General features: G+C 42.7%; 1 protein-coding gene across 3 annotated transcripts in view; it reads left to right on the forward strand.

The window, feature by feature from the left end:
* Window positions 1–2842: 2842 nt before the first annotated feature.
* Window positions 2843–13641, forward strand: part of MBD2 (methyl-CpG binding domain protein 2) — a 51874-nt gene continuing 41075 nt past the window's right edge. Inside the window, exon 1 of one of the 3 annotated variants that reach the window (XR_014795379.1) lies at window positions 2843–3546. Coding sequence is in view for 2 of the 3 variants with exons in the window: in XM_084888369.1 (XP_084744495.1) it covers window positions 3011–3546 (536 nt within the window). In the remaining variant the exon portion in view is untranslated. The remainder of the gene's footprint in view (window positions 3547–13641) is intronic. The other 2 variants (XM_084888369.1, XM_084888368.1) reach the window with 2 other exon arrangements.

Here is a 13641-nt window from a genome sequence, read left to right on the forward strand (position 1 = left end):
GTCATTCGGCCTCCTGGCAGGCCACCGCAGCAGCGCTGCGTTTTAGCTGGGAATGAGGTGAGCAGTAGCTGGGCCAACTTTGTGAATCATCAAACCTGCTCATGGGAGCGAGGGACGTTTTTTTGGCCGTGCCCTTATTCCTGCGTAATGTCTTCAAACATTCCGACCTCCCTGTTTGAAAAAGGTAAGTTTTCCCAACGTCTAAATCCTTCTTTTATTTAGTAAATTTTATCACACTCAAAAATCTCAAGTTTTTGGTATTTTATCCCACTCAAAAAAATCCCTGTATATTTTGACACACATATAACAGATCTCAAAACCAGCCATTCTCTCCCAACAGTTCCTGAATTTGTTTTATTTTTCTCCATAAAAATCCAAACGAACACTTTTTTTCTTTCTTTCTTGAAAACCACTTTTTCTTTCGTGGCGTAGCCTCAAATTTACTTGGTAAACAATACAAAGAAAAATATTTTGAAAAACAAGAGTCCTCGGGGGTGACAGTTGGTGTTTCAGCACCTGCTTTACCCCCGGGAGGCAGAGAGCAGAGGTGGTTAAGTCTCTATTGTTTGTTTAATGGACCAGATTTCAAACGTAATTCCCTCTTGCAGTCTTCACTTTTTCCATAAGGCGAGGCCAGCAAGACCTTTTCCCCTGTAAGAGAGAAAATTGAACAATGTTGTCACCGCTGTACTGAGAAAAACAGTGTTGCTATTCTTCTTGGAGGAGTGATATATGAATTGCAGTTCTCCAGAGTTCCCACAATTTATTATTTGTCCAGTATTTTAAGGGAAACCAAGGGAGTTAGTATCTCAAGTAGTTAGTCTCTGTTCACAGTACCTTTAGGCTCTCAGTCTAGTTCCTGAATTTAATCAGTTTTTTTTTTAATTGAGAGAATAAATAAGTGGTGTTTTGTTTGTTTCTTCCTTTTGCTATGTTGCTTTATGGTATCATAGCAGAAAAAATTCAAGTGTGACCTAAAAAGCTTTCGAAATGTCTAAATGAGATTTTTCTTAACAGAGGGAACACTGAACTAGATCTACCAGGATTTAGCAAATGGAATCTGGTAGTCGGAGTCAAAGTAATTACCTTCAGTGACTTATTTATTTAAACATACTTTTATACTCACTGTATCACTTGATCTATATACCCTTAGTAGACATAGCTTGGAAATGTCAACAATTCTGAAAGTATATCTTTTCCCATCCATTGCCTCAATGACCATTTCTACCGAGATTTTTGCTTATCGTTACCCTTTAATTTTAATCAGGTGTGATAATCAAAGCCCTTTCTCTTACAGAGTGTTTGCCATCTAAACTTTGATCTCATATTTCTCAGACTTTTACTCCTTCACCTGAGCCTTAATGTAGGTGTTTCCTAAGATTCAGTTATTGGTTCTTTTTTCTTTTCTTTTTTTCTTTCAACTGTCACTTTCACAAGGTGACTTCTAGATGCATGTCTCCACAACTGACCTCTCTCCTGAGAAAACTTGACTTTTCAACACTTTGGCAGAGACATTTTTAGATAGATTTCCTAAAGTGTATTTCAAGTTATGGACATCAAAGAAGACAGACACGTTGGTGTGGATGAGTTGGTGTTTGCACGTATGGCAAAGGCAAATCAAATAATTTTTTTTCCATTATTTTGTATTGATCAATTTTTTTCCCTATACATTAAACTTGGCCCTTAAATTTTAGGTTCCATGTGTACAAAAACTGAAAATAATTTATTACTGATCTGATAAAATGTATTTTACATGTTTCAGTCTTCCAAACACTTCATAATATATCACCTTGGATTTCGATAGCACATTTCTATAAATACTAGACAACAAGTAGAAAATTGTGCTTCTCTAAAATTTAAATCAGTATCTTTAAAAAAATATTTTTATTGATTTCAGAGAGGAAGAAGAGGGAGATAGAAACACGAATGAGAGAGAGATTTGATTGGCTGCCTCCTGCACGCCCCATATTGGGGTTGGAACCAGCAACCTGGGCATGTGCCTTGACGGGGAATCCACGGTGATCCCTTGGTGCATAGGTAGATGCTCAACCACTGAGCCAGGCTGGCTGGGCTAAATCAGTTTCTAATCAACTTGGCATTATTCATTAAAATCATTTATTGCTTGAGTGGGCAGGTCCAAATAAATTCCACACAGATTCCTAAACGTTTGTGACAATGGGCTAGCTTTCAACACAAGGGAGTGTTTACCAAGTCAAAGGCCACTGATATTTGCCAAAGGCCATTAATCGAGGAAGTCCAAATTAAGAAAAGATCCTGAAATTTGGTAAATCCTAGATGGATTCAGGGATTCTGGTCTTTTTAAGGAGAACTTTGAGTGAAACCATGAACAACTGGAGTTCATGTCCCAAGTTATCATTTTCCTACATGCATTCAGCCTTACAAAGTTCCAGGAGGACCATCAGTCAGACTTTGCAGGATAGTGATAACTAAAGGGACACTGACTCACTCCTTCAACCAGAGCTCGCTGGCAAGCTTTGATGCAGAGATAAGAAAGGGCATCTGTCATCCTGATAAATGAATAATCGAATTAGTGAATATGAACTATGAGATATATCTTGTTTGTGGTTCAGTCATTGGAAAGCAAGCGCGGGTGAAATCGCCCAGCGGGGGAGGTCAGCCCTCTTTGCAGGACCCAGCCACCGCATCACCTCTGACATCCACCTCCACCGGGACTCCGGGGGCCGACCCGCCTTCCGGGATCCGCGCGCGGGGCGGGGCCAGCGCCGGAAGGGCGAGGCCGGGGGGCGGAGCGAGCGACGCGGGGGCGTGGCCTCCAGGGGGCGGAGACAATATGGCCGCCCAGAGCGCTTGGAGGACCTAAGGGGCGGTGGCTGGGGCCACGCCCCGGGCGGGAGGGCCGCTCTGCGCGAGTCCGCTCTATGATGCTTGCGCGCGTCCCCCGCGCGCCGCTCTGCGGGCGGGGCGGGTCTCCGGGATTCCAAGGGCTCGGTTACGGAAGAAGCGCAGCGCCGGCTGGGGAGGGGGCTGGATGCGCGCGCACCCGGGGGGAGGCCGCTGCTGCCCGGAGCAGGAGGAGGGGGAGAGCGCGGCGGGCGGCAGCGGCGCTGGCGGCGACTCCGCCATAGAGCAGGGGGGCCAGGGCAGCGCGCTCGCCCCGTCCCCGGTGAGCGGCGTGCGCAGGGAAGTCGCTCGGGGCGGCGGCCGTGGCCGGGGGCGGTGGAAGCAGGCGGGCCGGGGCGGCGGCGTCTGTGGCCGTGGCCGGGGCCGTGGCCGGGGACGGGGACGGGGCCGTGGCCGGGGACGGGGCCGCGGCCGTCCCCCGAGTGGCGGCAGCGGCCTTGGCGGCGACGGCGTCTGCGGCGGCGGCAGCGGTGGCGGCGGCGCCCCCCGGCGGGAGCCGGTCCCTTTCCCGTCGGGGAGCGCGGGACCGGGGCCCCGGGGACCCCGGGCCACGGAGAGCGGGAAGAGGATGGACTGCCCGGCCCTCCCCCCCGGATGGAAGAAGGAGGAAGTGATCCGAAAATCTGGGCTCAGTGCCGGCAAGAGCGATGTCTACTACTTCAGGTACCGCCCTGGGGGTGGGGTGGGAGGGGGGAGGGGGGTGGGGTGGGGGTTGATGCTGGCGGGGTCAGACCGGGGTCAAGGGTCAAGCTGAGGGCTGGGGTGCCCAGTAGGAGGTGCCGGGGCCCGTGGGTGGGGGGCGAGGCCGGCGCGGTGACAGGCGCGGTGTCCGGCTGCTGAGACGTCTGAGCTCGTAGGGGCTGGAGGCAGTCGTTGGCGAAGCCCCGGCTGCTCTGGCGGCGATGACCGGCCACCGAAGGGTTAAAAAGGAGGTGTAATTCATCGAAACCGTAACAGCCAGTCACTGTTGGCTCCCTTCCCAGCCCGTCGCAGACTCATCCTCGCAGGAGTGTTGAATCACGCACACGTGCAGGAATGACGAGGGGCGGACGAGGCTTGGGTTCGGTGGTGGGGTCCAGGAAGGTGTCCCAGGAAGCGCCCGGCCGCTCCGTCGGGTGTCGTGGAACGTGCCCTCCTTTGGACACTAAGCGCTGGAATGAGCAGTTAGACTCCTGGACCCAAATTAGTCCCCCGGGGGAAGAGGGGGCACTTGTCAGTGTCCGGGGACATGGTTGATGGTCACCCCTTGGAAGGGGCAGCCTCGAGGCCAAGGATGCTGCTGAATAGTCTACAATCCACAGGATCTGCCCCGAGGGGACAGGATGATCTGGCCCCACGTGACCCTGGTGCCACGGTTGAGAAGCCCTGGTCCTAGGGATGAAGGTTTTCAGCTTGATGCGGCCTTGCAGCCCCTGGCCCTGCCGCCCGGGCCGTCATGTCATTAGTTTGGATGGCCCAGTAAGATCAGGAAGAGGCCTGTGCTGTTGATTTCCAGTGGAATTTTCTTATCAACAGATTTACTAACATTTCTTTTGAACCTTCCCATTTACAGAACAAAATAGGAGCGTGTTCTGTTCAGTGGCTGGCAGGCTGTGTCTGTGGGCTGATTGGGTCATTTTCCAGGAAATATTTGGGTGTTATTGTCAGCCATTTGGCCGTTCGGATAATATTTTGAAGGATTTCCATTCTTTCTGACCTCCAGTTGGTTAATGTATTACCCCTGGGGAAATATATTAAAGTGTATGTGTATGTGGATTGCAAATACTCTTAGATTTAAGAGATTAACAAATATACACTTACATGCATACGCAAGAATGTGATCACTACTGGTATAACATGTAAATATGTTATTTCTGATAGTTGCTGAAGTATATGGATGAGTAGCTTCAGTAAATTTATTTATCTCTTCAAGTAAAAAAATGAAAGTGGTGTTTTATTGGAACTGTTTTTGTCAGTTTATCTGAGACCACCTATCTTGATATCGTAAGAGATAAAATGAAAACCTTAAACATACAGAGATGGTTATCTTGTATTTTCACACATTAAATATTAAATGTATTTGAATAATACTAAGAAAGTTATTGTGGAACAGATTCTTACTCCTCTCAAGTTCATTTGTTTCTTTTTTTGATTTTTTACAGAGAGGAAGAGAGAGGGATAGAGAGTTAGAAACATCGATAAGAGAGAATCATCAATCAGCTGCCTCTTGCACACCCTCTGCTGGGGACGTGCCCGCAACCAATGTACACGCCCTTGACCGGAATCGAACCTGGGACCCTTCAGTCCGCAGGCCGACGCTCTATCCATTGAGCCAAACCGGTTTTGGCTCATTTGTTCCTTGTAGGGATTTTCACATTGTTCCCCTGTGCATATTCTTTCATTAGCAGCCCCTTCTGTTTTCCTAAGCAGGTGGTATGCAAAGCCTTCTTTCCGTGAACTTGAGGGACAGGAGACTAGTCTATCCTCAGTAGAGGATATTAAACTCTGGGATGTTTCTCCTGGGATATGGCTTGTTTGGCTTTGAGATGACGTATTTGTTCAAACTAACTTTTGGTTATGGCAATTTTTTTTAATTGTTTTTCTTGCAGTAGTTAGAAAAATTATTTCAGAAAGGTAGATTGCTGTGTTCTCATTTGTGGTCTCTTAATTTATTTTGAACGTGTTGTAAATAAATTTTTTTTAATTGATTTGAGAGAGGAAGGGAGAGAGAGAGAGAAACATCAGTGATGAAAGAGAATTATAATTGGCTGCCTCCTGCATGCTGCGACAGGGGATTGAGCCCGAAACCCAGGCATGTGCCCTGACTGTGAATCCAGCTGTGACCTCCTGGTTCATAGGTCGATGCTCAACCACTGAGCCATCCTGGTCTGACGATGTGTATAAATTTTTGATGTTTACTCTTTTTATACAAACTCAGCAGATGCTATATGGTAGAAAACATAATTTAAAACAACTTTTCAGACATTCATCGAAGAAAATCACAAATCAGTATAGTGATAGTTGTTCTTTTTATGAGACAATACAACATAATATGCTTTTTACTTGTTCATGCAAAATTAAAGGACACATTGCACATTTTGTGCCACATGTTCTCGGTTCAGGGCTGGAAGGAGTGTTGGCTGTTCACTGCCTACAGTGTTAGTTCCTAGGCCGGGTTGTAAGACCCAGTCTTCATTTCCTTCTGAGAGGTTCAATACATGTGGTGTGTGATACTGACTTCCACTTTCAGTGATGAATGTTGAAGGTCACCTACTTGTAGCAAAGGTGAACACATTATTTTTCAGTCCGCAGAGTCACTGCTTTGCATATTACCATCCCTGTATACGCGCGACCCGTTAAAAACCAGTAGCTCAAAACACCCACCGTATCGTTAATAGGTGGTTAAGCGTTAACTCTCCCGTCGGCAATGTGAACACCTGCACCACGTAGTTCACACTGATTCTAATAATGCTAACTCCTCAATTAGCCTGCCCCTGGGGAGACTTAGAGAAATCGGTGTCTGTGAACGCAGGGTGTGTCTTAACACTTATTAATTGGGTTTAAGCTCATCAAGAAAGCCTCACATTTTGGTAGAATGGTGTTTTGGTTTCCTGAGACTGCCAAGTTCTAAGAGGAAGGTGTGCCTCCGGTTGCCAGTTAAGCAGTATAATTATGCCTTCTGTCAGGACTACTGATAGTATAGTGGCAGTTCATATATTATCATCCAAAGTTTGTTTTTAAAAAGGGTGTGGTTTGATAAAATGTTGGATCCACTGGTATAGTTTCTGAAAAAGTTTGAGGCCATTATATGAACTCAAGATTTGAACTATCATTTTTACTGGGAATAGAACCCGAGACCCTTTGGTGCTCGGCCAACACTAAGCATCGGACAACCCTGGCCAGGACTCTTGACTTTTGCTTCTACCTGGGCTAAACACCTGGGAATCATGGGCAACTGTTATAGCTGCTGCCATAATATGTCATCTGGTTGGATATTGGAAACAGAATAGTAAACATTTTGATTCTTATCAAAATTATGATGTAGTCACACCTGATCACTTCTCTCAAAAGAAAAGACAGTGGATAGAGAGAACAAAAACAAAACAAAACAAAGTAAAACAATCAGAGGGAGCCAGGTGCATGAAGAGAGACTAAAGATTTCGTCTTGATCTGGAGAGAAGACTTGGACACATGTAATTGAGGCCTATACAGCCATGAGATAGATGATGAAAGAGGAGTCTAGGGAAATGAGAGGCCTGGAGCTGGTGTCCTAACTGCACTTCCCAGAGCGCAGCCTGTGTTTGTCACGTGCACTTCCCAGTGCTGGCGCTTGTTTCTCCCTTTGTAAAGTGGCTATGGTGTACCTCTGCCTGTGTTCTAAGGATTCAGTTCCACAACGTTAACATCAATACTTAGAGCTCTTGAAGCTTTAGATATATTTAAGGACCAATTTAGGAAAAACGATTCAGTAATTCAAGATTTATGGGCTGAACATACGTAAACAGGCTTGAAAAAATGTATAGTAATGTCCTGGCGAGGTAGCTCATTTGGTTAGAGCGTCATCTCGGGATGCAAGGTTGCAGGTTCAGTGACCAGCCAGGGCACATAGAAAAGCAACCAGTGAATGCATAAATAAGTGGAACAGCAAAATGATATTCTCTCTCTCTCTCTCTCTCTCTCTCTCTCTCTCTCTCTCCCCCCTTCCCCCCCTTCTTCTCTCCCTGTCACTCTAAAATCTAAATATAATAAAATAGAAAAATAAAAATTGTATAGTAAAAGTTGTAAAATAAAATCTAGTTTGTTACCGAAGGCTAGTATGGTGCTTTAAGGCAGAGTTTTTCAACCGCTGTTCCGCGGCACACTAGTGTGCCGCGAGATGTTGCCTGGTGTGCCGAAGGTGCAGACAAGACAAGAATTTTATAATTTTTCACTATTTTGTTTACTTAATATTTCATAATAAAGTAATTATAAAATACTTTCTTTGTGTTTATTTGATTCCTATTCAAGATAATTACTTTATATATAGTCAATATAGGCACAGAGTTAAATTTTTTAACATTTTCTAATGGTGGTGTGCCTCGTGATTTTTTTCATGAAACAAGTGAGCCTTTGCCCAAAAAAGGTTGAAAAACACTGCTTTAAGGGTATGATTTCTGAATCATTGAGAATTTCAAAGTTCAGCATTCCCCTTACCCCCTTTTTTTGTCTTAAAAAAACAACAACTCAGGTAGTCTTTGTTGGAAAAAAACTAGCAGAATAAATCAGGGAGAGATCCACTGCCACAGTTCTTTTTTTATTTTATTTTTATTGTTGGTCTACAATTTTACTTATTTTTATTCAACAACGCCTCACATACATGATTTCAAGTCCACTTATGCAAAATGTTACTCTTTTTTTTTTTTAATATATTTTATTGATTTTGTACAGAGAGGAAGGGAGAGAGATAGAGTTAGAAACATTGATGAGAGAGAGTCATCGATCAGTTGCCTCTTGCACACCCCCTACTGGGGATATGCCCGCAACCAAGGTACATGTCGAACCCGGGTCCCTTCAGTCCCCAAGCCGACGCTCTATCCATTGAGCTAAACCGGTCCCGGCAAAATGTTACTCTTTTTAATCAACTGGGTAATATTCCCTAATGGATACAAGGTAATCATGCAACCTACTGGTGGATATTTAGTTTAGAACAAAAGTTTTTCTAGCCACAGTTCTTAAATATTAAAATGTCCGACTTTCAATAAACAGTCCTTCCAAAAATATATATATTTTGGATCATCTGTGTGGTTAAACCTGGTGTCCCCTGTATTACTCTCATGCTCATTTTCGTAGAATCTGAGGCTTTTTCTCATAAATTTTACTGACTGTATAGTGTAGTATATAGGATTTAGTATATAGTATATAGCAGTGGTGGGCAAACTCATTAGTCAACAGAACCAAATATCAACAGTACAAAGATTGAAATTTCTCTTGAGAGCCAAATGTTTTAAACTTAAACTACATTGTTATTAACTTAATTAGGGTATGTGATATTTTGTAGAAGAGCCACACTCAAGAGGCCAAAGAGCCGCATGTGGCTCTCGAGCCGCAGTTTGCCAACCATGATATACAGTATATAGCATAGGGTCTTATGTACCTTAATTTTATGAGTATGCAGTGTCACAGCTCTCATAACTTTGGCAGCTATTAGTATTATTTTGCTAAATGCTTTTCATTATTATCTTATTAGATCCTTATAGCCCTGTGAAGCATAGTACAGTTATCTCCCCTTTACATATGGGGAGTGAGGATAGGGGAGGGAAGGAGTCTGCTCGAGGTTGAACTGCTGCTTAGTGCAGAGCTGGAATCCTGATGCAGGTGGTTTAACCCCAGAGCTCTTACCCACCCTGTTCTGCAGCCTCCAATAGAGCTCCTTACTCATCTTCTCAAATATTGCAACATCTCATGCATAATCCGCTCGGATACTACTCAAATAATGTAATTATGTATTATTATTATACTTGCATCTTAAAGTTGACAAAGGGCAAATTTTAAATCCTATTTGGCAGTGAAGCCGTTGGACCAAAAGATGATCTCCTAGCTGTGTAATATTGGAGGGGAAAATTACCATTAATTAGAGTAGTTTCATGGTGGGTAATAGAAGCGATCATTTTTGTTTAGAATTGTTTCCCTTTTTCTCTCCCCGCCCCCTTTTCAAATATTTAATTAGGTTAACCCTGTTATTTCTCAGATGTTCAGATAGGCAACACATTTCCTAAGGAGCAAGCTATAGGTCTTCATTTTAAAGCGTTCACTGAAATTAGGTGAAATCAGTTGTAACTCGCAGGCTAAATGTAGCATCTTGAGAAAGGTTTATATGATTCCTGCAAAAACGCATGCTTCTTTCAGAGTTGAGATACAGTTGAAATAGACCTTGCAGACCAAAAACCTCTTAGTTGGAAAAAGGAAAGAAATGCAATATTAAGCATTTATTGCATAATTGGAAGTTTGACTTGTTTTAGTTTTTTTCCTTTCTTTCTTGATTTTGCCCGTTTAGCCTGGGCCCATAAATACAAGACATAAGTCTGGTGGAAATTGTGCTCTCGTAACTCTCTCTTAGCAGTACCATTATGTCTTTTAGTCACGTGCTGGAGAAATTTTTGTTAGGGTGTGACATTGCCATCTGTTCTACATCTGATTTTTAGAATCTGTCATGCAGAGTCTTACCTGCCATGACTTCCACCACAATACCTGCTGCAGCGGAAATACGGAGCTTAAAGGGAACTGACACGCTCTAAAAATATCTCCAACAAAATTGACAGATGATATTTTCAAATTGCTTTAAACATTCCATTTGTGAGACAGTCATAATTTGGTTTTAATTAATGGAACAGAAACAGGTGATTTGCAAGGGAAGTGATACTTTTTAAAAAATATATATTTTATTGATTTTTTATAGAGAGGAAGAAAGAGGGATAGAGAGTTAGAAACATCGATGGGAGAGAAACATCGATCAGCTGCCTCCTGCACACCCCCCAATGGGGATGCGCCCGCAAGCAAGGTATATGCTCTTGACCGGAATTGAACCTGGGTCCTTTCAGTCTGCAGGCTGACGCTCTATCCACTGAGCCAAACTGGTTTTAGCAGGAAGTGATACTTTCTTAAAAAAGATTTTATAGAGGGACTAATAGAAAATTCATAACCTTTTATCCTGAGTTTGAGATGTCCTCAGACTTGCCTGATGAATTAGAAATAAATCAACTCTCATTTCATGAATTTATTGTTTGACTAGGAATATTCATACGCTTTTCAGCTCTTGTTTATTGATCTTTTATTGCTGTTTGCCACTTCCACTAAGATGTGGCTAGGCAAGTTGTAAAATGAAGTATTACTTAATTTCATCAGAACTTCAAAAAAATAAACTTCCTAAGGAAGAAAAATAAAAGCATGGAATAGAATGAAATTTGAATAATATCTGTAGATCTTATGATTTTGTCTTGTAATTTAAATTCAAACTAATTTGTTTGGGAACTTGATTACATAAGCTGTGTATGAATATAAGTAATACCAAATGTAATTTAAAATTGAGCACTTAACATTTGTTAGGAACAATTGTGAGTGATTTGCAACTGTGAGGAAGAAGAACATTATCCTCTCAAAGATTTAAAAAAAATATATTTTATTGATTTTTTTACAGAGAGGAAGAGAGAGGGATAGAGAATCAGAAACATCGATGAGAGAGAATCATCGATCAGCTGCCTCTTGCACACCCCCACTGGGGATGTGCCCACAACTAAGGTACATGTCCTTGCCTGAAATCGAACCTGGGACCTTTCAGTCCACAGGCCAATGCTTTTCCACTGAGCTAAACTGGTTTTCGGCCTCTCAAAGATTTTTGAATAATGTATTTTGACATTTCCCCCCTATTCTTTTTATGGTGGAAGAATCCATAGATGAAGGCAAGGATGAATGTCCTTAATATTCTTTTTAACATGTGTGTAATGATGCATGCATTTCTTTAAAAAGGCTATCTTGGAAGCCTCTAGCCCCTTTTTTTTAATATATAGTCTGTTCTGGGGGTATATTTAGCTATCTATTTTTTATGATGGAAAAGTTCAAACGTATGCAGAAGCACATGTAGATGGGCAAGTGTAATGAATCCCCCTGTGCTGAAAAGTAGATGGGAAAGTGTAATGAATCCCCTATGTGCTCATCAACCAGTTGAGCACATGAATGAACAACTTCCGGCCAATCTTGTTTCATCAATTATGCCCCCCCCTCCCCATTTTATTTTGAAATCATTCCCAGACATATTTAACTTCTGACTTTTCCACACCAGTGTCCATTCTCCAGTTTAACCAAAACAACCAGTGTTTTTGTTTTTGTTTTCTCTTTGTTCAGAAAGTGAGTGTACTTCAGAACAAGGAAGATTATAAAAAAGAAAAGAAAAGAAAGTATTATAAGTGCCTTAAGGCAGTGGTCAAGATGGGTAGAATTCTAAGGTCTTTTACCACTGTTTAAAATTGTATGGTGATTCCTTAAACATTTATGTTAAAGGAAAAAATGGAATGCTCTTATATTTTATTAGTACCCAAGTTGTAAACAGTTTTTTCCTTATTGATACTTAAAAAATTCTCCCCCCTTTACTGCTAAAGAAATTCTGTTTAAAAAAAAATTATTGATTTGGGAAAAGAGAGAGAGAGAGAGAGAGAGAGAGAGAGAGAGAGAGAGAGAGGGAAAGAGAGAGAGAGAGAGAGGCTCAGAGAGAGACAGAGAGACAGACAGACATTGACTTGTTGCTCCACCCTTCCCTGCAGTCATTGGTTGATTCTTGCATGTGTCCTGACCTTGGTGTAAGGGGTCAATGCTCCAAACAACCGAGCTAACAGGCCAGGGCTAAAGAAATTATTTAATGCTCACATTACTTGCCCAAACTCTTCATAATTTTAAAAAGAACTTTCCAGTTTTCAGAGGAAATATCCAGCTTTCATACGTTAATATTTATATTTTAAACATTATAGGGAATTTCAAACATATATGTAAAAGAGGGAATCACGTTAGAAACTACCAAGTACCCAGTATAACAGTTATCCATCGTATGTCATCCATACCTCAGTCTTCTACTTCTAACTCAGTCTTCATTATTTTGAAGAAAATTTGACATCATTTCATTCATAATGACTTCAGTATGCTATTTGTGAAGATAAGATTTAAACTTGTGGATGTTTTATAATCATACTCATTATATGATTTTTTGAAATCATATACTTTGAACTCAGTATTTTGAAACTAGGATATAAGAGATGCCAATAGGCAATTCATAATTATTTGCCTGATACAGAGAATAAGCTATATAGTTTTGATAAGGCTTATGGAAGAGGAACAGGTGGATTGGTATTTCTGGTCTCTGGGGTTTTGGGGTAAAGTCATGCATTAGAGACCAGGTCAAATGCATGGTTCACAGAGGGCTGAAGAGGGAAACCATCAGCCTGTTCATGATAGAGGGAATAAACCAATGTGGTTGGAGAAGAGGTCACAGGGTAAGAGGCGTGGAAAGTAGGGTTGAAAGGTTAGGAGAAGGCTAGACGGAAAAGGATCTCAAATGCAGGGCTATGATATTTGGCTCCCTTTTGCTAATGAGTTGAAGTCCATTGTGGGCTTAATCTGATAGATCATAGTGGTGTTTTAGGAAGTGCAATCTAGAGAATTTAGAATGCAAGGAGACTTAGCAAATAGAAAATCAGCCTACCATGGTGATTTAGACCATGATAAATAATAATAAAACCCCAATATGCAAATTGACCAGATGGCGACCCATCCATGGAAAAACCAGTTGCTATGATATGCACTGACCACCAGGGGCAGACTCTCAATGCAGGAACTGCCCTCTGGTGGTCAGTGTGCTCCCACAGGTGGAATGCCGCTCAGCCAGAAGCCAGGCTCACGGCTGGTGAGTGTAGTGGTGGTGGTGGTAGTGGTAGTGGTGGGAGCCTCTCCTGTATCCGTTGCAGGCAGGCTGTAAGGAGTGAGGGATCCCAGACTGAGAGAGCCCCAGAGTGTGAGAGGGATGTCTGCCTGCTGGCTTAGTCGTCTGGGATTGTGAGAAATTACAGGCTGGGCTGAGGGACACAGTGTTTCCACCCCCTCTCCCCCTGCCCCAGTGTATGAATTTTGTGCACCAGGCCTCTAGTGATAAATAACTTAGGTAGTGGTAGTGGAAAGGAAGGATGGATTCAAAGGTGATTATGGAGGAATTGGATATACTAACTGGTTAGAGATGGAGGATAATAAGTAAGATAAGAG

Source organism: Pipistrellus hanaki (genome assembly GCF_964339955.1).
Source record: "Pipistrellus hanaki genome assembly, chromosome: 6".
NCBI lineage: Eukaryota > Metazoa > Chordata > Mammalia > Chiroptera > Vespertilionidae > Pipistrellus > Pipistrellus hanaki.